The 25119-nt window shown below is 44.8% G+C and overlaps 1 protein-coding gene across 27 annotated transcripts in view; it reads left to right on the plus strand.

The window, feature by feature from the left end:
• The first annotated feature begins 2496 nt into the window (after positions 1-2496).
• The window catches only part of DST (dystonin), a 315621-nt gene continuing 292998 nt past the window's right edge, over positions 2497-25119 (plus strand). For 17 of the 27 annotated variants that reach the window (XM_083431286.1, XM_083431238.1, XM_083431242.1 and 14 more), the window contains exons 1-2: positions 15113-18545; positions 19080-19141. In XM_083431286.1, coding sequence (XP_083287412.1) covers positions 18365-18545; positions 19080-19141 — 243 coding nt within the window. In that variant the 5' untranslated portion in view covers positions 15113-18364. Of the gene's footprint in view, positions 2707-6821; positions 7494-15112; positions 18546-19079; positions 19142-22510; positions 22553-25119 lie in introns of those variants that run through there. The other 10 variants (XM_083431283.1, XM_083431275.1, XM_083431243.1 and 7 more) reach the window with 6 other exon arrangements.

A 25119-nucleotide genomic window follows, 5' to 3' on the forward strand; every position in this document is an offset into this window, starting at 1 on the left:
AGGCTCGCGTTAAGGACCTAAGGCTAATAGGAATTCCTAACCTTGGGCTAGTCACAATCTCTAAGCCTAACCTACCTCGCAGGATTGTGGTGAAGCTGCAATGTAGAGGGGAGAGGGGAACCATTTGAGCTCCTTGGAGGAAAGATGGGGGAATGGATGAAATAATAATAGCATGTCTACATATTTGCATGGGGGGGTGTATGCCATGCAACTAAAAATCGGAAAGTCCTCAGATTGTCAGAATTTTAACAAGTGTATGAGAAGATAAAATCCGAAAAAATCTTTCACTATATTCACGCTCGCGCGCGCGCACATAGTCTTTTTTTCTGGCTTTGACCACTACAGTGCTGAAAAAATGTCATTCCTTCAAGAGGCTCAAGATGGCGCAGATAGAAAGATTTTCCTACCTGTACCTCTCCTCATTAAAGGCTTTGGAACCAGGTTATCTTAAAGACTGCCTGCATTCATAGCAGGTTCGCAATACCCTAAGATCTACGCTGAAGACCTAGTTGAGGTGTCCACGAGGAAACCTATTAGGCTGCTGGGTTCCAAAAAATGGGGTTTTCTCTGCTGTTGCCTCTCCTGCTTATGCAATTCAGTCATAGGAAAAGTTATGCAGATGCTCTCTCTTATCTCTCTTAAACAAATTTTGAAGGCACATCTTTGGAGTTTTAATTGTGATGCTGGATACTTGGAGCAATTTGCCCAGGGCTGGGCTGGTTTTAGTAAGTTTTGACTGGTTAAATGGAATGGTGTTTTTATTGTTGTGTTAACTCTTTTGATGTGTTTTATTTATACAGTGGTACCTCGGGTTAAGTACTTAATTCGTTCTGGAGGTCTGTTCTTAACCTGAAGCACCACTTTAGCTAATGGGGCCTCCTGCTGCTGCTGTGCTGCCCTAGCACGATTTCTGTTCTTATCCTGAAGCAAAGTTCTTAACCTGAAGCACTATTTCTGGGTTAGCGGAGTCTGTAACCTGAAGCGTATGTAACCTGAGGTACCACTGTACACTGCTTGGTGAGGCAATTGTCCTAAAAAGTGATAGAGGAGGAGTCTCTTAAATGAATGACTATCCTCAGAACAACAACCTTGTAAGGAGCCTTATGGCAGAAGTGGAAAACTAAAGGCTATGGGTTTATTTGCTGCCCTATAGTTAATCTGTCATTGAATAAGTCTTTAAGGTTCCTCAAACTTCCAAATTTTTGCTCCTACTGACTGAAACTGCTGTCTTTCTGGAAACTGAATTCAGTGTCATCATTTTTGTGACGTGCATGGATATTTGTGTACTGAACAAGCTTTAGGCAAAATGGAAACCAGTAAAGGAAGACTTCTATCCACTACGGGACATTTTTAAACATATAAAGTATGGGGGAATCCCCCCCCCCACTCATGAATCTTCCCCACCCTGTGATTTCAGCAAGTGCCCTTTTAATTCTGTTTGGCCATTATTATTATTATTATTATTATTATTAATAATAATAATTATTTCACTAAATGTAAAACAAACAAAACACGAAGATTGAGACCCTGTTCCAGTTCTTTGCTAGACACTGCCATTTAGGATTTTTCATCTTTTAAGGAAACCTGTGCCTGTGTAACTCCTTGATTAGACTTGTTTCTGTAAGGAGATTCATTTAAGTTTTCAAGCTCTTTTCTGCAGACTGGGCTGAGGAGAAGGGCAGACAAAGAAGGTTTTTTCCCCCTTTCTTTCTGGGTTTTGGAAGCCATCTTGACTAACAGCTGCAGGACTGGAGTACAGGCCCAGCCTGGCCTACCTCATTATTTTAAAGAATGAACCCTACCCACCCCAAGTTGTAGTTATGGTATATTGGGGTCTTTCAAATCCACAAGGAGGAAGGAGCATATTAAAAAAACAATCACCTGTGAACCTTTGTAATTAGAATTTCTATACTATAACAGAACAGTGAGTCAGGCTGCCCTGCTGAGAATCTTCCCTGGCCATCTTGCCTTTTAGGGTAGAAAGATTGGAGACAAATGTGTGAGGGGAGGGATCATGTACAACCCCTTCAACAGATAAATGGAGCAAAATAAAAATGTGGCTGTAAGCTGCATTGAATCCCTGTCAGAGGAAAAGGTGGGGGTTAATAATAATAATAATAATAACAATAATAATACATTAGAGAATGATCTGAGAGTAAATCGTATTGAAATCAGTAGGACTTGCTACTGAGTAAAAATGCTTAGGATTGCAGTGTAAGGCTGTGTAGTAAGCTCCTTTGAATACAACAAGACTTAAGTTTGAGTAGACACATAAAGGCTTGCAGAGTAAGGCTCAATTTACAATAAAGGAATAAACACACCACACGTTTCCTAAAATAAATTGCTGGCTGCTGAAGCATTGCAATTAAAGAATTTAAAGTGGATTAGTTGCCTTTCCCTTCAGCATTATAGGAAGGGCTTCGTATGTCAGCTTCATTTCCTTCATTTGGTGCAGGTATTTTATTTTCAGTGTAAACAGGACTCCATCTTTGTACCTATACACAGAGAAAGAGACAGACAGAGGAATGGTTCCTGTTTCCAAAAAGGACTGAAGGAGGCGGGGTCTAATCTCTCCACCACTTTTAATTGTTCTCTGAGATGTGAAGGGGAGGAAAAAGGAAAACAGGGACATTCTGGGATCAAATCAGAAACCGGGATGGCTGCTGTAATTCTGGACTGTCCCTCGAAAATTGGCACACTTGGAAGGTATGTTCTCCCCACATTAGGCCCCTAATACATTGTGAGGAACTTCAAGGTGAGATGTAGTGAGTGATCCAAAGTCATCTAGTGGGGTTTATGACTGATTTGGCCATAGTTTGACTCTTATCCTGTACTTCTGATTGACTTTCAGTTAAAAAAACTCACGGATATTGTATCAATCTTGGGGAGTCAAGGCCAGGCAGTACTGAGCTAAATGGAGTAATCACCTGGTTCCGTTTAAGGCAGTGGCTTCAGTATTAGGTAGTTTCATATGGTCATATTTTAACGTAAAACCATTGTATGTATGTACTGTAAGTTCCAGTTATTCCAATGCATCACAGCCATAAGTTGAATTGCTGAAACAGTTGTCACATCAATACGGATTGTAGAAAAGCAATATAAAAGTGTTTGTTTGAAAAACTGCCTATTCCAGAACAGCCCTTTACTGAGGTATGTGGAAATTGTTTCATAGATTCATTGCTTCTAGTCTTTTGCTATTTTTTTTACAAAGTAAATAACTAGGTTGGCATTGCTTTCTGGACTATGTAATTTACTTCTAATTGTCAGAAGGCTTTGCTTTTGTAACATACTGTACCGCTGATGGAAAAATACAAAAAGCAATGAATGATAATTTTTGAAAATTCAGTTCACCAAGTCATGTTTGGTGAAATTGGAAGATCATAAGACACAGCTGGACCCAAGGGCTTCACTAGAGAGTATCAATTATTCTTTCTAGGATAGTTATGCATGCATACTGAAAGAAAATAATGAACTGGTGTAGTTATGGAGAAATGGATATGTTCTCTCCCCCCCCCCCCCGTCCTTTAATTTCATAGACTAACATGCTCAGATTACTTAACTCCATGCTGAGAAAAACATCAGCCAACAGTGTATGTGGAAAACCACACAAGTATAATCATTATCTGTGTCATGAACACTGTCCAGTAAAGCAACACATAACCATACTTCAATTTGCAATGCTTCAGAGGCAATAATAAAATCCTGCTTGTTGTGGGAATGTGTTGCTATTTTTCAACTGCTGGGGATTAAAGTTCAGTTTTTGTTACACTTGAAATACAGTACGTACTCAAAAATATTTTTGACCTTAATACATAAAAATGTTAAAATGCAAATTCTGCATCCCTACTTTTCTGGTTGGTGTCATTATCTAGGTTTGTCATTAGGTGGCCCTGCACTTAATTTTGCTACTCTGTTCTTGTTGAGAACAAAGTTCTTGCCTAACTTGTATTCCCTCTTAAATTTCCCATGACACTACCCACAGAAAGGTGTGCTTGTGCCTTCAACAATGTAGGTAAATCCCAGAAATGCTTGAATCACGCCACTTTATGTCATAGAGTTAATTTCTCAACCAAGAGACACTCTGAGGATTTAGATTCCTCCACTGAACATTGCGAACAGCTCCTTATTGTTGCTGTCACCATTGTTCTGTTGGCAGGTTTGCTCTGTTTTGGCTTCTTTTAAACAGCCTGAGAATATAGACTCAAGAAATATAGACTCAAAATTTCTTTTCCAGCCTTTTAATAACATTTTAGTTTAATATTGATAGTAAATTGCAGAATTAATTAAAAAATAGCGTAAGCAAATAACCACATGCAACTAATGATAATAATAATAGTAATGGAAAGAATTAATTAGTAAATAAAAAGGAAGAGAAAGTGAGAACAAAAATACATTCAAGTATTTATTGTTCATTTAAATAGTCCACTCTAATATTTAATAAACATATACAAGATTGAATATTATCTTTTATGTTATTACAACAATAAACGCCTTCCATTTCCCATAAATAATTCACTATTAAATTGCCTGCCTTCCCCCGCCCTGATTATATTAATTTAACCATATTTCCTACTTTTCACATTCTCATAATCCATCTATGTGGCTGCCAACAAATGAGTTTTCATTTCTATATCCCCTGGCAATTCCAAATCATTTATATTTTCTAAAGATGCCTAAGCCTAGGTAAGTTACGGAACAATCTTCCTCAAAGAGGCATTCAAGACAAAATCAGTGATGTTTTAGGTCAGATAAGGGGAACTTGTGGCTCCATATACTCTTGAACTAGAGGTTCCATACACCCTGACCACTGGCCATAGTTGCAGATATGTAAACTTGTCCTTAAAATAATTTCCAAGTTAGCTTCATCATCCCCCGGTCTATTCCACTCACACATTTTTGGCAGTGGTCTTTGGTAGTTGAGGACTGGACAACCATGTTGCACCTTCACTATATGTGAGGTGGAACTTCTACGCAAAAGCCAGTTCACCTCTAAGTAACCAGTTGCTGTTGGAGGGCTGTCTCCTTCATGCCCTGTGTGTGGACTTCTAGGAGCATCTGGCATTCCCTATGTTGGACTAAACAGCTGGTTTCTTCTAACAATCTCTATGTTGAAAAAGAGGACTGAAATAATGTGTAAAGGACCTCAGTGTGATCAAGCATTAGTGTGATGGTTTGAAGAGGGGACATGGCCTAGGGAGTTCCCACTGGCCAGATAGGGTGGCTGGAGGACCACATATAGCCCCTTGACTTTTCCCACGTGGTCTAGAAGACCACTGTCTGCTGTAAGAGGAAGAGAATAGGCAAAATTGCTATTCATTTTCATACTTGTGCAAGTGCACCCATGTGGAATGTGGTCACAGAAGCAGATGTGAATTGCTCATCTGTAAAGCTGAGCAATTTTCTTCTGTCTTGCACCAGAGCAATACACATTCATGCAAGCACTCATTACTGCTCTCCTTCCTTCCTTCTTCTAGGGTAAAGTTCCAGTTTGTAGACTCTAATAACCCTTTTGGAATTTTATTTTTAAACCCAGTATTGTACATAAATATGCTTCTCTGCTATATAAACAAAAGTTTTTTGTCTGCTAGAAATGGGAATGTAAATACGTATCTTAAAATCCAGTTGACATCTGCTTGCTTGCCCACAAATGACTATGACCTGACCTTATCCTAGAAGGAGTCATAGCCATGTGCACATAATGTGCTGGGGGGAGATCTGGTGTCTCCTCATCTTGTTGCTAGTTTTCTGGGCTTCTCGGAGGAGTAGATAAAAGTGTTCTGAGCACTAAAAGAACGCAACTGATAAATAAACCAGAAAACAGTTTTATAACTTGCTCTTAATCCAGGTTTTACAGCACTGAAGCTTAATTACATTTTAGGGCAATTCATCACATTTTCACAGTGCAATCCTATACATGTTTGATCAGAAGCAAACCCCTATATTGATTGGGATTACTCCCAGGTAAAAGTACATCAGATTGCAGATCCCACACCCCAAACCAAAATCCCATTCATTTATGTCCTTTCTTAATACTATTGTGTTTTTAATTGTATTTTCCTTCCCACCCTAGCGGTTTACACTTTACAGGCATTATTCCATCAATCCTCACCCTATTTAGAACCTAAAGGTATATTGTCCTTTATTTGTGTTAGCAACAACAACAACAAAAAATTTAGAAAATTATTTTTCACTTAAAATATATATAAATATCACACATACATACACACACACACACAGAACATGAAATGGACTACAGCAGACTCTAGAATGTCTGAGATAGTTTTTGTTGCATGTTTGTTTAACTTGCACTTTGTCCAGCATGCTTATTAATAATCATCAAGGAGCCACAATTTGATATTAGTTGGTTATCTATATGGGGGGGGGGCTACCTTCTTCATCTGTTAGGATTTCACACCTGCATAGCACACACGTCATATAATCAAGGAAATACCAGTGTCTCTGTTCCTTCTATACAAGTAGCTTTCCCGCCTTTATGGAGATAAAGTGAAGAAGGAGTTTAATTTTTAAAGCATGCAACCCAATGAAGGGTGCATCACTTGTGGCACTTTATTTGTGATCAAATAAAGCACTTGACTGATGGCAACTTCCACTTTAGATTTATACATAATACTACATTTAAAAGGACTTGTAACCTTGTGATGACTAGAGTTAGCATGATATATATTCACTTTGATTTGAAGCCATAGGAGATATGTGATGCTTCCTGGCAAGATAAGATTTGATTTCTATAAGATATGACACACCCATGAGCAGTTGAGGTGAAACCTTAATTCTATTCAACCTCATAACAAAAGAGCTTGATTTGAGCCTTCACTCCAATGCTTATGGACCTTTTGGAATATGCAAAATAGATAATGTTATGAGAATCAACTTGATGTACTTTCTCCTTTCATTTTATGTATCAAGTGAATCCTTAATACAGTGCTTGTTAAAGTATCCCTGGCCCACTGCACACACCAATTAAAACCCAACCATTAAATAGTCTATCTGCAATAAAACCCCCCATGTCAAATCAATTGCCTACCAGTTTTTGAGTTTCTAAAAGGATTAGCCAAGAGAAATTGGTGTAGACACTCAACGCCTAAGTCTCTTTAGTTCAGAATCTTGTAATCAGCCTGTTTCAAAAAAAAGTTCAGTGGAAGGCCGTGCTTAATTACCAAGGAACATGCAGTGATAATAGTATGCTATGCAAACTGCAACAACCTCTCTGTGCTTCTGGACAGAAGTCAAGAGCCTACATGGCTGCTCTATGGGTGTTTGTATGGTGCCAATGAACCTGCTGCTTGTGCGGAGGCTGAGGTGAAAAGCAGTGCTGGCAATGGGACAGCAATGCTTCTGAAGGCTTAGAACAGCTTTTGCTCTCTCTCTCTCTCTCTCTCTCTTTGCCAGATTGAAGACGTGGAATAAAATGGATGCAAAATCAAGGACGTGGAATAAAATGGAAGCAAAATCAAGGATGTGGAATGAAACAGGTACACGCCTGTCAGGGAACTGCCATCGGCAGGACAGGAGGTGCCAAGGCTCTCTGAGGTAGAGAGAGACTTGACACCTGAAGAGGGAACCAGTAGGGGGCGAACAGGAACGTCAAGGGAAGGGGAGTCGGAGGAATGGCTCAGAGATGCTTCCAGTGAAAACAGTGGGGAAGTCTCAGGGCCCCCTATAGGAACACCCGTTCCTCGGCGGAAACTGTCACGCAGAGAGTCCAGAAGACGTGTTTCCGTTAAGGAGCTTTTATGTTGGAAACGTTTCCGAAAGCAGCCACTTTCGGATTCTGCTAGCGACTGACGCAGCCATGCTGGAGGGGCTCCGTCACAGGCAGAGGTTTGAGAAGCGGTTCAAACTCTGAGGGATTGCAATTTACACACAAGCAGCTCTTCATCCCATCACAGCAATCCGAAAGTCATCGACAGCTAGCTTGTGCCAGGGAGAGGCATCATGAGCGAACCAGCAGGAACCGGAGGGGCAGCTGGAGGTCCAAGCCTGGAGGAAAGGTATAGGACGTTGGAAATCCAGCTTGCCTTGCAGACGGCGAGGCTGGAAGAAAGGAGGGCTCAGGATGCAGAGAGGGGGAGGGAGAAAGCCACCCCACTCAACAGAAAGATGCCAGGATTGGTGCAGAAATTTGGGGGGGACCCCAGGAACTACCATGCCTTTAGGACAGAGATGCAATATGCTCTCAATCTGCAATTTGATGACTTTCCTGATGAGGAATCGCGAGTGGCTTTTGTAATTAGCCACCTCGAATCAGGGGCGAAGGACTGGGTTAGACCCTTGATGGCAGCAAATAATGAGATCCTAAAGGACGCGATGAAGTTTTTTCGTGCCATGGACCTGATGTTTTCCAGTGACATTGAGCAGGGAGGAGTGCGAAGGCAGTTAATGGCTTGCAAACAGGGAAACCGGACTGTCCGTGAGTACTGGACTGAGTTCACTATGTTGATTCATCGATTGGGGTGGGACTTGGCTTCTGAGCCCATTCAAATGCTTTTTGAAGAGGGTCTGTCTTCGTCCTTGAAAGATGAACTTTCCCGGAACCCCAGAGCAGAGTCTATGGACCAGCTGACTAAAGCCGCGCTAGCCATTGGAGCGCGCCAGGAGGCGAGGGCTTTGGAGAAGCGGGAGGGGAAAGGAGAACGTTGGAGGGAGCTCCGCATTCCAGACATTCCAGAGCAGCCTTTCCCGACGGCAGAGCCGATGGAAGTGGGAACAGCGCGTGCGCGCACAGTTTCAAACATCGGTGAAGGGCGGAAGAAAGAGGGAAAGGGCGGGAAAAAATGCTATCTCTGCCAACAGCCAGGACACTTTGCCAGAGTCTGTCCACGGAGAAAGGAATGGCAAGGCATGGCAGGAGCTGTTGGGGGAGAGGAGGAGGAAAGCACAGAGCAGGTAAAAGCCAACGCCTGGCTGCCGTCGGGGCACAGCAGCCAGGCTCAAAAGCAGTGAGAGTGCCCGCACCAGAACCTCCCAGGCCTGCTCTAGTGATAGAGGTGTTGCTAGAGCTGCCAAATGGACACCCCCTACAGATCAAAGCCCTGCTGGATTCAGGCAGCTCCTGTAATTTCATGAGTAAGGAGTTCGCAGCTGAGCACCAGATACAAACCCTCCCCTTAAGTAAACCCCTGCAGGTAACCACGATTGACGGCAGAGAGCTGTTGGGAGGAGAAGTGAACCAACAGACTGTTCCCATGATAATGAGGGTGGCAAGACACACCGAGAGGATAGCGTTCAATGTGGCCACATTGGGAGGAGCTCCCATTATTTTGGGGATGAGCTGGCTGGCACTTCACGATCCTCTAGTGGGATGGCACCAGAGGGTGGTCTCCTTTGGGTCGGCGCATTGCCTGGAACACTGCAAGCAGGGGAAGGATCCAGGGGGAGCCAAGATCACCTTAGCTGGGATGGAGGTAATGAAGCAAGGGGAGGTGCCTCCGCAATATGCAGATCTGAGCAACGTATTCAGCGAAAGAGAAGCGGACAAACTGCCGCCGCATAGACCCTTTGACTGTCAAATCAACCTACTCCCGGGGGCTCAACTCCCAGTGGGCAAGCTGTACGCCATGTCAGACAGGGAGATGCAGGAGCTGAGGGAGTTCATTGACAAAAACCTGAAGAGGGGTTTCATCAGAGAGTCCCGAGCGGTGGGGGGCAGCCCAGTGTTTTTTGTGGACAAAAAAAACACAGATAAGCCGAGACTTGTAGTGGATTTCAGGGCCCTGAACGCCGTGTCGGAACCCCTAGCCTTTCCTATGCCCCGAATTGATGACATTCTGACCAGGGTGAGGAAGGGGAAGATTTTTACAAAACTGGACCTGCGGGGGGCGTATAATCTGATACGAATAAGGAAGGGGGATGAATGGAAGACCACCATGTTCACCCCTTTGGGAGCATTTGAATACCTCGTAATGCCCTTCGGTCTCCAAGCCGGCTCCGCATGTTTTCAAGCTTTCATCAACCACGTCCTGGGGCCGTTGCTCTACAAGAATTGTGTGGCCTTTTTGGATGACGTGTTGGTGTATTCGGAAAATGAAGAGCAGCATGTGAGGGACGTGAGAGAAGTGTTGGGCCGGCTGCAAGCCAATCAGCTGTGGGTGAAACTGGAGAAGTGCCAGTTTCATGCCAAGGAGGTGGAATTCCTGGGGTACCGCCTGTCAGACCAAGGATTGGCCATGGATCCAGGCAAGGTCCAGGCGGTGCTGGAATGGAAGACACCGAAAACCAAGAAGGATGTGCAAAGATTCCTGGGGTTTGGGAACTTTTATCGGAAGTTCATCAAGAATTTTGCACACTTGACGGCGCCCATCACCGACTGCCTCAGTAGCAAGAAGAAATTTGTTTGGACGGCGGAGGCGGAGAGAGCTTTTGAAGAACTGAAAAGGGCTTTCGCTTCGGAAGAACAACTTCTGCATGTGGATCTACAGAAGCCCATGAGGGTGGAGACAGACGCGTCAGACAGAGCGGTGGGGGCGGTGCTCCTTCAGCCGGGAAGAAATACGTCAGGGTGGAGACCGTGTGCCTTTTTCTCGAGGAAGCTGAATAAGTCCGAGCGGAACTACACGGTGTATGACAGGGAACTACTTGCCATTCACGAAGCGTTCCGGAGGTGGAGACATTTATTGATTGGGGCACAACACAAGGTGCAAGTGTGCACCGACCACAAGAATTTGGAGTATTGGAGAACAGCTCGAGTACTCAACCAACGGCAAGTGAGATGGGCACAGGAATTTTCCAAATTCCACTTTGAGATTTGTTATGTACCAGGCCCAGAGAACGTCAGGGCGGACGCTCTCTCACGCAAACCAGAGTACTTGGAAGGGGAGGGGGCAAGCGAAGAAAGACATGTCATTCCTGAGGACCGCTGGGTGTGTGGGGCGGCGCTGGTGGGGAGACGAGAGCTGGTAGAAGAAACGGAAACTGACGAATATGCCCAAAATAAGCTCAGAGGCCTCAGGGGAGAGGGTGAGAGCCCGGAGGGTTTTGAAGAAAGAAATGGGGCATTGTATTACAAAGGGGCACTGTATATACCAGAAGGTGAATTGAGAGGGAGGGTACTCAAGCAGTTGCATGATAGTCCCACGGCGGGACATTTTGGACAACACAAGACCATGTGGATGGTCACCAGGGAGTTTTGGTGGCCCAAGGTGAGGGAAGATGTAAAGGAGTATGTAAGAGGGTGTGACCAATGCCAGAGGGCCAAGGGGGAAAGAAGGGCGCCGGCAGGGTTATTGGAACCACTACCCACGCCAGAACGGCCTTGGGAGGCGGTATCAATAGATTTTATGACGGATCTGCCCAAATCCAAAGGGAAGACGGCCATCATGGTAGTAGTGGACCTGTTAACTAAGATGTGCCACTTTGTAGCATGTTCACATGCAGTCACAGCGGAAGAAACAGCGAAGTTGTTTGTAGAACACGTCTTCCGGCTGCATGGCGCCCCCTTGAGGGTTGTCTCGGACCGCGGGAAACAATTTACTTCCAGGTTCTGGAGGAAGCTCATGAGCTTGCTGCACGTGGAAGTCAATTTTTCGACGGCCCGGCATCCTGAAACCAATGGGCAGGCGGAAAGAGCAAATGGCATCCTCCAACAATATCTGAGGTGCTATGTCAATGACAGAGGGAATGATTGGGTCGAAAAGCTGGCGCTGGCAGAATTTGCCTACAACAATGCGGAGCATGTGTCCACAGGGATGAGCCCCTTTTTGGCCAATTACGGGTGTCACCCCAGGGCATTCCCGGGGGAGGGGGGCGAGAGATGGAGCGTCCCAGCGGCCGAACAGTTTGTAGAAGAGATGGAAGCGATCCATCGTCAGCTTCAGCTCAACTTAGAAAGGGCCAAGGCTCAATATAAGAAGCAGGCAGACAAGAGCAGGAGGGAAGGTGAAACCATAAGGGTGGGGGATCAGGTGTGGTTGTCCACCCAAGGGTTGCCGTTCAAAGGGGGTTGTAAGAAATTAAGACCCAAGAGATTGGGACCCTTTGAGGTCATTCAGCAGGTCAACCCAGTGGCTTTCAAACTCCGGTTACCCAACCACATGAAATTGCATCCAGTGTTCCACAGGTCATTACTGTCACCGTACAAGGGGGGAGGTGAAGAGGAGCACACCAGGGGACCGGTCTTGGAGGAGAGGGAAAGCAGTAACCATGTAGCGGAAATCCTCGATTCCAGGTGGAAGGGCAATCAGGTGGAGTATTTAGTGGCGTGGGAAGGGGAACCGGAGTCAGAAAACACCTGGGTGACTGCAGAGGAGGTCAATGACGAGGTTTTAACAGAAACGTTCCACCAAAGATTCCCGCGGAAACCACAGCCGGTAGCAAGGTTTAGAAGGGAGTATTTCGGCACCACAGACGAGGAAGAGGAACTGGAAGGATTCGCGGAGTCGGAGTTGGAAGAAGGAACGGACTCAGATGACGAGGAGTACCGAGAGACTAGGAACCACAACGAGTGGAGAAAGGTGTTCGAAACTTCAGACGATGAGGAAGGTTCCTTCCGGGGTTTTACCTCCTCACAACCCGTAGGGGAGGAGACGGGAGGGGGTGAAGGGGGCCCTGGAGGGGAGGTGGATGTCAGGGAACTGCCATCGGCAGGACAGGAGGTGCCAAGGCTCTCTGAGGTAGAGAGAGACTTGACACCTGAAGAGGGAACCAGTAGGGGGCGAACAGGAACGTCAAGGGAAGGGGAGTCGGAGGAATGGCTCAGAGATGCTTCCAGTGAAAACAGTGGGGAAGTCTCAGGGCCCCCTATAGGAACACCCGTTCCTCGGCGGAAACTGTCACGCAGAGAGTCCAGAAGACGTGTTTCCGTTAAGGAGCTTTTATGTTGGAAACGTTTCCGAAAGCAGCCACTTTCGGATTCTGCTAGCGACTGACGCAGCCATGCTGGAGGGGCTCCGTCACAGGCAGAGGTTTGAGAAGCGGTTCAAACTCTGAGGGATTGCAATTTACACACAAGCAGCTCTTCATCCCATCACAACGCCTTTCTTTCCTTATTATGTGTTTCCTATTATGAATGAGTGACTTTGGCTTTCTCCTCACTTCTATTGGTGCTCCATTCCCTGTAATCTATTGTGACAAACCACTGGCCCTTAGGATAATACCTACCTGTCTTATGGCATCTTCCCTAGTGAGTGATTTAAAAGGGATGGAAGGATGGAACAAAATGTCTGAGATGCAGGAAAAGGACAAGCTGGGAAGCATTGCCTGTCAAGCCAGCCCATCCTTCACACATACACAGATAGGAATGGAAACTGACCTAAGAGCACCTGAAGGGTTTCTGTATCTCTATATTGGATTATGTTCTTTTCCAAAACAAATAAAAGAGAGGGATTTCTTATAACATCATAAGAAGGCAAAAAACCTCTGTGCACATGAGGGCCTTGCAAACCATGTTTTTTATAAAACTTCTGCAAAATAGGTGTTTTACACTATCACTTTCTGTCATAGATTAGTGTTTTATTTCAATAGATTAGTTTTGTGTGTGTGTGTATACAGTGGTACCTCAAGTTAAGTACTTAATTGGTTCCAGAGGTCCGTTCTTAACCTGAAACTGTTCTTAACCTGAAGCACCACTTTAACTAATGGGGCCTCCCACTGCCGCCGCGCCGCCGGAGCACGATTTCTGTTCTCATCCTGAAGCAAAGTTCATAACCCGAGGTACTATTTCTGGGTTAGTGGAGTCTGTAACCTGAAGCGTATGTAACCCGAGGTACCACTGTAGTTTCATGTATCTTAGCTACAAGTTTAGTTGTATACTGCTTTGAGAGTTATTTGATTAAGGATCAGAGTCAAAAAGTGCACTACAACCACAGAACCACCTTAGGGACGTATTACCTTGGCTTAATGTGATCTACGTATGTGTTTCCAGTCTCAAACTTGATATGTTGTTTTAAAACCTTAAAAGGCTTGAGACCTGGATATGTGTGACACTACCTCTCCCCCGTCCCACCCATATGTACTCTCCTTGGCACTCCATTCACCATCAGGTGTTGCTTCAGGTGCCTCTGCCAAAAGAAGCACAACAGACAGACCCTTTGTGGGAGTGGCCTCTGTATTGCAATACTTGAATGCCCTGTAGCTATAAACAGCAGGCAAAAAACTTCTCTTTTAGCTAACCTAGTTGATTAGCTGGTGCAGTTATTGTCTGGCGCTTTTAATTTTCTGGCTCCACACTCTTGATTGCTGAATCCTTGTCAATTGTTTATATTTGTTGATTTTATATGTAAGTTGGTTCAAATTTTGTTTTATACAATGTATTTTTTTTAACCTATGGATAGTTAGCCACTCTGGAGTGTCCTCAGACAAGAATGGTGCAGGTATACAATTTTAAAATAAATACATTCCTTGGTTTTTTTTGTTTTATGTCAGCTTTAATGTAAATAAGTTGCTTTGAGTTACTTTTTGGGTAGCGGGGATCCATGAAAACCTAGTAAGTTAACCCAGTAAGTTTAATAAATAATAAAACACAATCCACTTGTTACAACAGGTCAGAGGGGGAACCCCAGGCCAAACACAGACCTTCATTTTTCTCTATCAGGCATTCATAACTCTCCCCAAGCCACAACCCTTGCCCTCATGCCATACCCCTCACTGCCCCTACTTTGCACCTTCCTAGGATTTTTGTGCCTGGCTAGAATATGTCATTGAACTCTTAAAATGTGCCTTTCATGCCCAGATAGAAGTTATATGGGGTGTGTGCATGTACAAACATACTGTACAAACATACTGTCCAAAAGTAAAATTCACATTAATTGCTGTGTCCAATTTTGCAGCTGGCCCCACCCACCCCAGCCATTTACCTTCATTCTCTGACATGCACGTTTTAGTTGACACAACTCATCGTTCCAAAGATTTAGTATAAATACCAATTGTATGCAGGCAAATCTTTTACAACTTCTCATCTTCCAATATAATCAAAGATGGGAGAGAAAGAGAACCGGAAAAGTTACTTGATCCTGCAATATATTGCAGCAAAGCACTGCAGGAAGGCAGAGTACAGGAGGCACACATAATCTGCCTCACCTTGTAGTAATGGCAATCATATTAACCATCTCAGAGGGATATGCACACATTCACAGAGAGTGACTGCAGTATGCTGCGGTGTTCAGAAACCTTGTATTTGTCACATCATGCAATGTACCCTTAATGTATCTTCAGAAACCAAGCCATAAATCCACAATGTTAAGATATACCAGTGACTATTTATAAGACAATCCTGCTGCAACATACTAGGTGAAAAAGCCGAGTTGTGTAAAATGCTAGGTGACTGAACAGCACTATTCTGTACACGTCTACTCAGAAGCAGGTGCAACTAATTCAAAGGGGCATACCTGCTGGTAAGTGTAGGAATAAGATTGCTAAGGCTGCAATCTTAAATACACTTATAAAGGAGTGAACCCTACTAAACATAGTGGACCTCAATTCTGTGTAAAAGTGCACTGAATTGTATCAAATGCTACAGTTCCCCCCCCCCATGCTACAGTCTCCCCCCTCACACACACTAACTTGCGATGAACTTCCACTCAGCAATGTGACATGTAACTTCTCTGTAAATGTGCACAAGAACAGGGTGCAATGCAGGTACCACCAACATGAAGTTATTTAGCTCTAGCATTTTAATCCAAATGTACTTGACTGCTATGGTATGTAATACTGTTTCCTAATCTACTTTGATATGGAGTTATGTGCTATAAATATGTACTGTCTGCAGCATAAACACACTTTGCTCTGTCCCCATCAGATAAAAAATGAAACTGGGGTGACAATTCGATTGGTGTTGCACAGCAGGTTTTATTATTTCTAAGGACTTACAAATAGATGTTTCCCCATGTATATGTGGCCACGAAGTCAGTGAAAAACCCAACAACCCTGATTATCAATCCCTACAAAGTAGGGATCAAGTGGACAAAAAAATTAAATATTTCTTCATTGCATTTTCTTGTCAGCAAGGATACAGCAAAATCTGTAATATCTAAAATATATTTGCTGTTGAGAAACTATCAGGAAAGCATAATTGCATCATAAATATTCCAGCACATATGACCCATTCAAGGGTGGTGGCAGCTGCTAGTAGATTCAGGAAGTTGCAATTCACTACAGGATGATAGTATAGGAGCCAAGATAAAGCGTAACATGTCTGATGTTGCTGCAGCAACAAGGGAGAACTAGGAACTTCCCCTGTCAGTATTTAAAATTGCCTAAATGTTAATATTACGGATCTTTATCAAGCATGCTGTGTGTGTCACTATGTGGAAATACTGTAACATAAATGGGTCCTGCAACAAAATGTTGCAGCTTTAAATTCTGCTGTTCCATTCCATTCCTCCTTTCTATGTTCTTCCCCCTTTCTGATAGTATTTCAAGGCCAATGAGCATGCTTAATCCTCATTGGGCTGTTGCAGTGTTCCCTCCCTCTGTGTGTGTGTGTGCTTCCCCCCTAAATGGTGTTTGTTTTTTCTTGGGTTTTTTGCACTTCTGCAGATCTTGGGAGTTCCTTCAAGACTGCTAGCAACTCCTTGAGCATGGGTGGTGCTCTTTCGACTACATAAGCAGTAGCACTCCACACCTGAACCTCAGAAACAGGAGGAACGATTCTTTGCTAGGGACACCTATAAGGGCTCTTTTGCACCCAGAGCTTTTTGACAGGAAGCTGCAAGATGAGCCTGAAGCCAAAAGAAAGTGTCTAACAAACACTTTGCTCATGATGTGCCATAACCCAGATCACCTCTTCACGAAACTGGGTCTTAAATAGTATGTCCTGCTTTTGAGCTGTAAAAGCAGGCTTGCAGGCCAAAATCCTGTTAACTGGGACGATCACGAAGAGCCATTATATAAGGAAGAGCCATTCCTTAATAAACTGACAGCTTGGTGCCCTTGCAAGTGAAGCAAGCCCCTCTGATCATAGTGGGGCTTACGCGAGATTGCACTGCCAAATCCACAAATAGGCTCAAGCATATAGGCACTGCGTTTTTAATGGCACACGCCTACCCAGAAGCACGTTCCCTTCAACTCAATTTCTCCTCGGAATTCTGGAAGGATCACAGGCTAAAAATCAGCTCGACTTCCAAATGCATCCTAAGAAAAGAGACGCCTGCCTGCCTGCCTCTCCACACGTGCAACGTTTAGAGCCCGGGGGAGCAAAAAAGCATGACGTTCATTTGCCAAATCACTGAACTTGAAGGGAGGAAATGTCCACCTGGTTCTTCCCCTGCCTGACTTTCCGCTTGCCCTTGCTTCCCAGCTCCTCGCCGCCGTTGCCTCCTTTTCAGAAGCTGCAAGATCTGCAAGGGGGGGGAGGGAATCGCCTCTCTTAATCCTCGAGGAAGTGAACGGCAGCAAACCGGGGAGGGCAGCGGATCAGGATGACTGCGACGACGTGCCTGCCCAGCTCAGCCTCTCTCGCCAAGTCTGCTCGCTCGCCTGCTGCGGTGGATGATGCCTTCCTCTCAGGACCCAGCAGTGATCCTCTTCTCCAGCAGCAAGGCTGCCTCTCCCCTTGCTCGCACCTTAAAGCAGCCATTTTTCACTCTGCAGCAGCCTGTGATGTCATCAACCCCCGGGCAGCCAAGTTCTGCTCCCCCTCCCCAGCACCGCAACACTCCCCCCACAAATCCCCCTCACTCGTGAACAGCCAGTAGTAACAGCAGGAGCGGCGGTGGCGGCAGCAAACTTTAGGAATCGCCCCTTTCTTTCTCTCCTCCCTCCCCTTCTGCAAATCGGTTTCCTGATGGGCAGCGGCAGCAGCAGCCATCTATCCTCCGCCTCAGCAGCGTTTTTGCTACAGGGCATGGCTGAGATGCAAGAGCTGGAGGCGCACAGCAGCAATACCGGGCTGCAAAATCAGCTCCGGAGGGGTGCCCTCTCCCTGTCTCCAGGCAGGACTGCAGCTTAGGTGTTGCTGCTGCTGCTGCTGATCCATCTGCACTTGCTCTGTCCCTCTCTCCCCCTCTCCCTCACGCGTGGAAGGAAAAAAAAGCAAAGCAAAGCCAGAGGAAAAAAATCCCCTGCTGTGTGAGCTGCTGCTGCTGTTGCTGCCGCCTTCTTGTCTGCTGAGTCATGGATTGAGGGTCCCTCTCTCCTCGCGGAAATCACTGACACGTCTCAGAACTGGGTCTGCTGCAGCCATTGAGGAGCCCTGATTCCGGGGCCACAAGGACCAAGCCAGGATGATGCTCCTCCTCCTCCTGCTCCAGCCGTCTACATAGGCAAGCTTGCCCTTTGCAGCGTTTTCTCGCCAAGGCTCCTGTCCTTCCTCCAGGCTCATTCGTCCTCAGCAGCTTTTCCTTAACAACACTCGCCCCCCCTCAAATTCTCCCTGGAAAAGAAAGCAACCCCCCAAACATACTCTTGAACCATGATCGCCGCCGCTTTTTTAGTTCTGCTGAGACCTTACAGCATCCAATGTGCCCTCTTCTTGCTCCTTCTGCTGCTGGGCACCGTCGCCACGATTTTATTCTTCTGCTGCTGGCACCGCAAGCTCCAGAAAGGGAGGCATCCGATCAAATCGGTCTTTTCCGGGCGCTCAAGGAGCCGAGGTAAGAGACGCAGTGTCTGCCTGGCTGGCAGCCTTTTGCCAAAGGGGGACGGAGGAATCCAGCTTCTTCAGAGGGAAGGAGGGAGCGTGGGGAGGGAAAGGGAATCCCCCGTCGCCTGCCCAAGCTGTGATAGTTAACGACTTGCTGCTAATGGGAGAGCTCGCCCACTCTCCGGATCTCCCCGGATTATTTGGGGGGAAAGGGCTTTTAAGAGACTGCGGCAGCCTAGTCTCCACCCCATCCCTTAACGAGATCATAAGATGCTGGGTGGGAACCCCTCTCGCTGCTCAAGTACGTTAGAACTTTCCCATCCAACTTCTAGAGAGGAGGAGGGAGAATTAAGATATACATGATGGCTGCTCAAGCACAGAGACTTCACATCATTTCAGTGGTGACTGTAATGATGAGGATTAGCAAGAATAGGAACACTGAGCAGGCAGACATGTACAAGAACTTAAATTACTTTGAAGTGCAGACAGATGCAGTTCTGCCTTTTTTAAACAACAACAACACAATTCTCCTTTTCATTTCCAGATGCTGCAATGAGAAGCCACCACTTTCGCTCCGAGGTAATTTATTTAGCACGCAATCTAAAGGTCAGAACAAGTTTTGTTACCAAAATATAAATAACTGAATATCTGTCTATATATAAGAGCACTTGCCGCTTTAAAATAAAACTTTTGCAATGTTTTGTATTCATTGAACATACCATTTTGCTTAAATGGTTGCATAGCCTAATGCATGTTTTCATGTTAATACAGTATATTGATTCTTTCAGTACCTGTGTCTGTAAGAATGGCTTTATATTAGAAGACAATTCAATAAATGCAGCTATTAATAGTAGCAACATGGAGGCAAAAGGGTTGGCATCAGATCCATGCCTAAATCAGCTTTTGCTTGTTTCATCATCAGTCATTAGCTATATATTGCCACCCTACAGTTTTGAGTTTCAAACTTCATGTGAAAACTCAAGTAAAAGGAGCACTAAAAATGTTTAAGGAACTAGTACTAACTGTTTGTAGGAAAGAGGATTGGTAGCCTTTCAATTTATGGCTGCCATCATGTCAAAATTATAGAGGGTCTCCAAGCTTTCAATGACCACTTGATTTCAGAAAGTTTTTTTTTTCTTTTGCTAAGGAGGAACAAGGAATGGAGACCATTCCACAGTCTGTCTCCTTTGTTCGTTTTCTGTTAATACTTCTTGAATAAAAAAATAAAATAAAAAAACTTAATCAGTCAGGCATTCCTGGCTTCCTGCTACAGATTTAAGGAAGCAGAGCACATCTAATCTTCTCACAACCTCTCAAGGTTATTTGGTGCTTCTGGCACTTAATAATTCTTTTTTCCCAGTGATTTCTTTTTCTTTTTGCATTTGTACATTTAAGAACATCCTTTCAAAGCAATCTGCTGGGGGATCCTATTCTAGAGGGACCTCTCCTTTGTAGAACTGCCCCTTTCTTATACAAGAATGTTCAAGGACAATTGATTCTCTATTAAAATTGCCTCCAAATCCCACTGGAAAATTAAAACATTTATCAAGAAACTTTTTCCCTCTGTGTAAAGTGACTGATTTGCACATCTAAAGCTAAATCTGGAGATTTGAGTTGGGACTTCATTTAATAATTTCAGTTCAATTATTAATAGTTAAATAACAACTCGTTTTTTCCATGCAGCCCAGTCCTAGGCATGTTTACTCAGAAGTAAATTCCAATTGCATTCTTACTTCCTGGTAAATGCACTAGCCTCGTAGCCTGTGATAATAAGCACACGAACCCTCTGTTTTAAATGGGATTTAGTCCCATTCAAGTGTGGCTACACTTGCAGCCTTACCTTCTTAACGTGCCATTCTTAGCCACACTTCCTTGGGAGCAAGGTCTGTTGGAGTTATGCCTGAGTAAACATACATAGGATTGGGCTGCACAGGATCAGTCTACTAAAAGTTAAGCACAAATCCCATTCATTTCAGTGGTAGAGCTAAGCAACTGAGGGAATTTTCCCCATTGAAATCAATGGGACTGAAATGTATTTTGACTGGCTGGGTCTTAGTACCAGAAATTTGATGTAGTCCTATTGATCACTAATGATCAATAAGTGATGTGAAACGTTCAGAGGTGCTGGACTGCGCTGACCTTACTGCCCCCAAGCCACCCACCTGCAGGGCAGCCCACCCACGAGACAGTGTGAGACAACTACCTCAGGTGGCAAGATCCACAGGGGCAGCAGATCCAGCCTCCAAGGAATGCAGCAGCTGTGGTGTGCTCCTTGGAGGCCAGATCTGCCGCCTCCTGGGAATCAGTTGGCGAATAGGAAAGGCTGGTGCTCTCCTCCCACCCATGTTCCCATCTTCATCCCCTCCCCCCTTGTCCCTGATGTAGATCTTCACTCACCCCTTCTCCTCTGGTGGTGGGGTGGGTGGCACCATTTTGTCCTTTGCCTCAGGCGCTTGGGCTGACCCCACTCACCTGCCAGGAAGCTAGCTTGTTTCCTCTACCCCTCCTCACAAGCCACTTCTGGAGAGGCGACGTCTAATCTCCGAATTTCCAGAGGACGTCTTGCCCTGCTTTGCTAAACCTTACATTTCCATATGTAATTTGTTGTATGTAGAGGATACGGTTCTATGCACAGCTACTTATAACTAAGCCCTCATAGAACTCAGTGACTTACTTTTGCTTAAATTTTTATAGCAAGGGCTTTTTTTCCCCAGCCCAAGGGTCCCATTCCCTTCTGGATGACCTTCTATGGGCAGAACAGCAAATTTTTACTTTTATACAGGTAGGCTGGATTCCACACACACTCAGAACTGCCCCCCTTATATTCTCCATCCAGGCAAGCAAGGGGCATTATCAGAGTTCAAGGACCCATTCCAGCCAGGAGAAAACATTGGGGGTGTGAAGCAGGACCAGTGAGGGGTGTGGCTTGGGGAGCATTCTGGGGGCCTGATGGAGAGGTCAGGAGGGCCGCATTCACCCTGAGGTTCCCCACTCATGTTTCAGAATTGTACTGCTAGGGATACGCTAACAAAAGGACAGGGTAACTTATGGCGTTTCTAATTTATATGATTAAATCAAAAGTCAGGCTGATTCTGCCTTATCTCAAATTAACTGACTTGGAACACAGAGACTTCCACATTGTCACTTCTAAGGAGTGGGTTTATTTAATGTTTAATTGCTTTACTTTAAAGTGTGCATAACATTATTTTCCTACATTGAAAGTCCTTGAATAATTGAGCAGCTTAAAAAAAAAACTTTCAACAAAAAAGCACATTCAATTTTTACTAATCCTGTCACCACCTTCTTTATTCAAAATTAATAGTTTTTGCAATCACACACAGATATTCTATATCCGTACGTCAGTGTTTCTGCTGTTCTATTGTTTAGCTGTACCATAGTCTACATTTTTATATTTTATTGTCAAGTGTTGGTTTTTATTGGCGATTATAAGCTGGTTTGCGTGGGAAGTTCCTCAAAAAAGCAGAGTATCTAGGAAACAACATGGTGGTTTTGAGCATTAACTATTAATCATTTGAATTGTATCATGTATCACATGCGTATATTGAATGGATTCTCATCTCCAAAGAATAATGATCAATATTACAAAACTACTGGCAAATGTTGAATAATGGGTGTTTTGTTATAATAAGAAAATCAGTATTACAGTCCAAAGTCCATTCCTTTCAGTGGAATAAGTGAGCTGGGCACCACACCCTTTATGACCTCATAAGTTATGATGTCACCTGGAGGCCACAATTTAGAAATTACGAACTCCTTCCCCTTCCCCCTCAGCTGTGGCACTGCTGGCACCAGGAAGCAGCAGAACATGATGGAAAATCTATTTTAGTGAGGCATGGGTTAAGATGTTGGATCTCCAGGCCTTCCTTGCTTATCCAAGTGGCTTTTTAAGGAAATCTAGTTGCTGGCCAGGACCATAATGTGTGTTCTGGCTCTTACAGCCGAATAACCACAGTCAGAATTGTACTCTGCATGATGTTTGATGTATTGGAGCTACTTGTGAGTGAGTCAGTTAGCGCTGGTTTCTTTTTTAGTGGAATTTACTTCCAGATAAATTTGCTTGGGGCTTCTGCTTTAGTCTATAGTTTCCAAATATCAGGTATTAAAGATCTGGTAATTTCAGTGGGATGTGGTCTTTTTAGAAGGACAGGGCAACAGCCATGGCTTTCTTTGATGTCTAGTGATGATTTCCCTTAAACTTATAAGCTAAACTTTGAAACTGCTGCAGCAGCACAATTCTCAGGAAAGGTAAGCTGCTTGAAGATTGCAGCCTTAGGCTATAATGCTGCACACAGGGCTGCTCAAATCCCATTGACTTCAGTGGGATTTAAAAGCAGTCGAATTGTGTATGGGAGGGCAGCTGTAGGCGGTTGGGAGTACAAGTCCCATTGACTTTCAATGAGACTTAGCTTCCTAAGTGCCTTGGGAAATAGATTTTTCAAAGGAAAGAATTGCAAATGAGGCCAACTCCCCCTCCTCCAGCTTTTACAATGGTTGAAATGTATGCATCTGTGTAAACATAATTAGAACTCAATAACCAGCGCAAAATTCTGAGGCTCCCTGTGGAGATAAGAGTTGCCCATGATGCTGGTTTGAACATGGATGCAGCAGAGGACATACTGCTGTTTAAACACACACACACATGTACAGTGAAGTGATTAAACATCCCCTAGCACCATATATCATACCACGGAGTATTCAAGATGACATCAAGAAGATGGCACTCATCGATCCAAGGTTGCATGGAGGTGTGCTTGTCTTGAATTGACTATGAGGAGCAAACGAAATGGCTAAGGGAAGCCAGTAAAAGGCCTCTAGGTCATTTATAGCCTGCCATGGTTTTCTATTGTACAACTCTGGCTCTCAGTCAATTAAACCTGTTGATTGCAATCAGTGATTAGGGGTGTGCCTATCCACCCTGTGGCCCAGATTGGGTACATTTCATCCTGTGATGTCCTAATCCAGTAGCGTGGGTAGCTGGGCACGGTGGGGGAGGTCCGCACCAGGAGGGAGGGCATAGGGCACCATAGGTGTCTGTAGGGGCGGCACGAGACTCTGCAGTGCAGCACACTGGCTCTTGTGTGTTGGGGGTTGTAATTCTGGGCAGCAGAAGTGCTTGTGGTCAGCAAGGTGGTTCCTGGGCAATTCGGGTGCTGTGGGAGGGGGCAGAGCTTAAATCGGTAGCTGCCCTAAACAAAGCTCAACAACTTTGGTCCAACTTTGGGGGTTGGTAAGCCTGAATCCATCCCCAAGGTAATTTTAAAATCCTATTTTAACACATTGGGGTTTGAAAAGGGCCGGGGAGTTGTACTAGTACTCTGCAGGATTGGACCCTGCCAGCTGTTAAGTGGAAGGAACCAATCCTGTTGAGTTCTGGTCACTGCTCCATTGCTAGTGGTTTCCCTGCACACGAAGGAAAACACTTGTGAAGGAGGAGGACCCAGCACACTGCAGAGGCTAAGATTCTCCTGCCTGCCAAGTGGTTAGCAGGAGGGTTTGATCCTGTGAGGTACTGTTTCACAAGTGGCGTTTCTGCAAGAAAGCCGCTTACAAAGCAGCACCTACACCTACAAGATTGATGTGGAGTGCAGGCATTGATCTTGTGGGGCAGGTGTTGGGCCTACTTCCTCTTGGGAAGAGGCACCCACCAGTTGGGTAGGACTTGACCCTTTTCCTGTGGTTTTCCCACCTTGCCCTCTTCTCCTTTCTGTCCCGCCCCCTGACAGCCACAGATCGCTCTGGGCCTATCCAACCTGACTTGCAGTGGTTTGTGTCTGTCCCTACCTGACTCGCCCAAAGTCCTCCTAATGTGTCTGATTTGGCTTGGGGTTTTGGCCTCGGCTGAATCTGGTGCACAGCTCTGACAGCAATGAGGTGTGGAGGGCAACCAGAGATCTGATATTACAAACCTTGAGCACATTGTATGACTGCATAAGCATTACCCTAACTTAATCAGAGTCTGCTCTGTTAAAGTCAGCAATCCATGGACTCAAACAGCAGCAGGACAAAGAAGCTTGTGTGCAAATTTATTCTTCAGACAAGGTCCTGGGACTGCTGACTTTATCAGTGTCCATGATACTGCTTATCCTATATCTAATCATTAGTACAATGTAGCACAATGCAAACACAATTCATCAAACTAAATTGGCCAATGTTTGATTACCACCAAAGCCCCTATATATACTGGGACTAAATTCAAATGGTCTTCTATGTTACACAATTAGCAAAATGATGCAATCAGTAGGTCTTAGCCATGAGCCTGGGAACATGGTTTGGGTGCATGGTTTAGTGCCTGAGCTTTAAAACAGTAAGTAACAAGTGGAGCCTGAAACAAAATATTGAAGTGCAGAGTGTTCCTGTTCAGGATTTCCATTCCCCTCCCTTCACAACAGACACTTTCAATCAAGCATTCAGTGGCCTCTCATCGCACTCATTCCTCACTGAGCTGTTTTGGGGTTCCACCTCCTGCAAGAGCAGTTAAACCCTCCCCTAATGGGTGGGTATGAATTGGGTGGAGGTGTCCTTCTGCTCAGCTCTGCTGGCTAAGCATCACTCTGCTGCCATGG

This window comes from Podarcis tiliguerta (assembly GCF_965153285.1).
Source record: "Podarcis tiliguerta genome assembly, chromosome: 3".
In the NCBI taxonomy this organism is placed as follows: domain Eukaryota; kingdom Metazoa; phylum Chordata; class Lepidosauria; order Squamata; family Lacertidae; genus Podarcis; species Podarcis tiliguerta.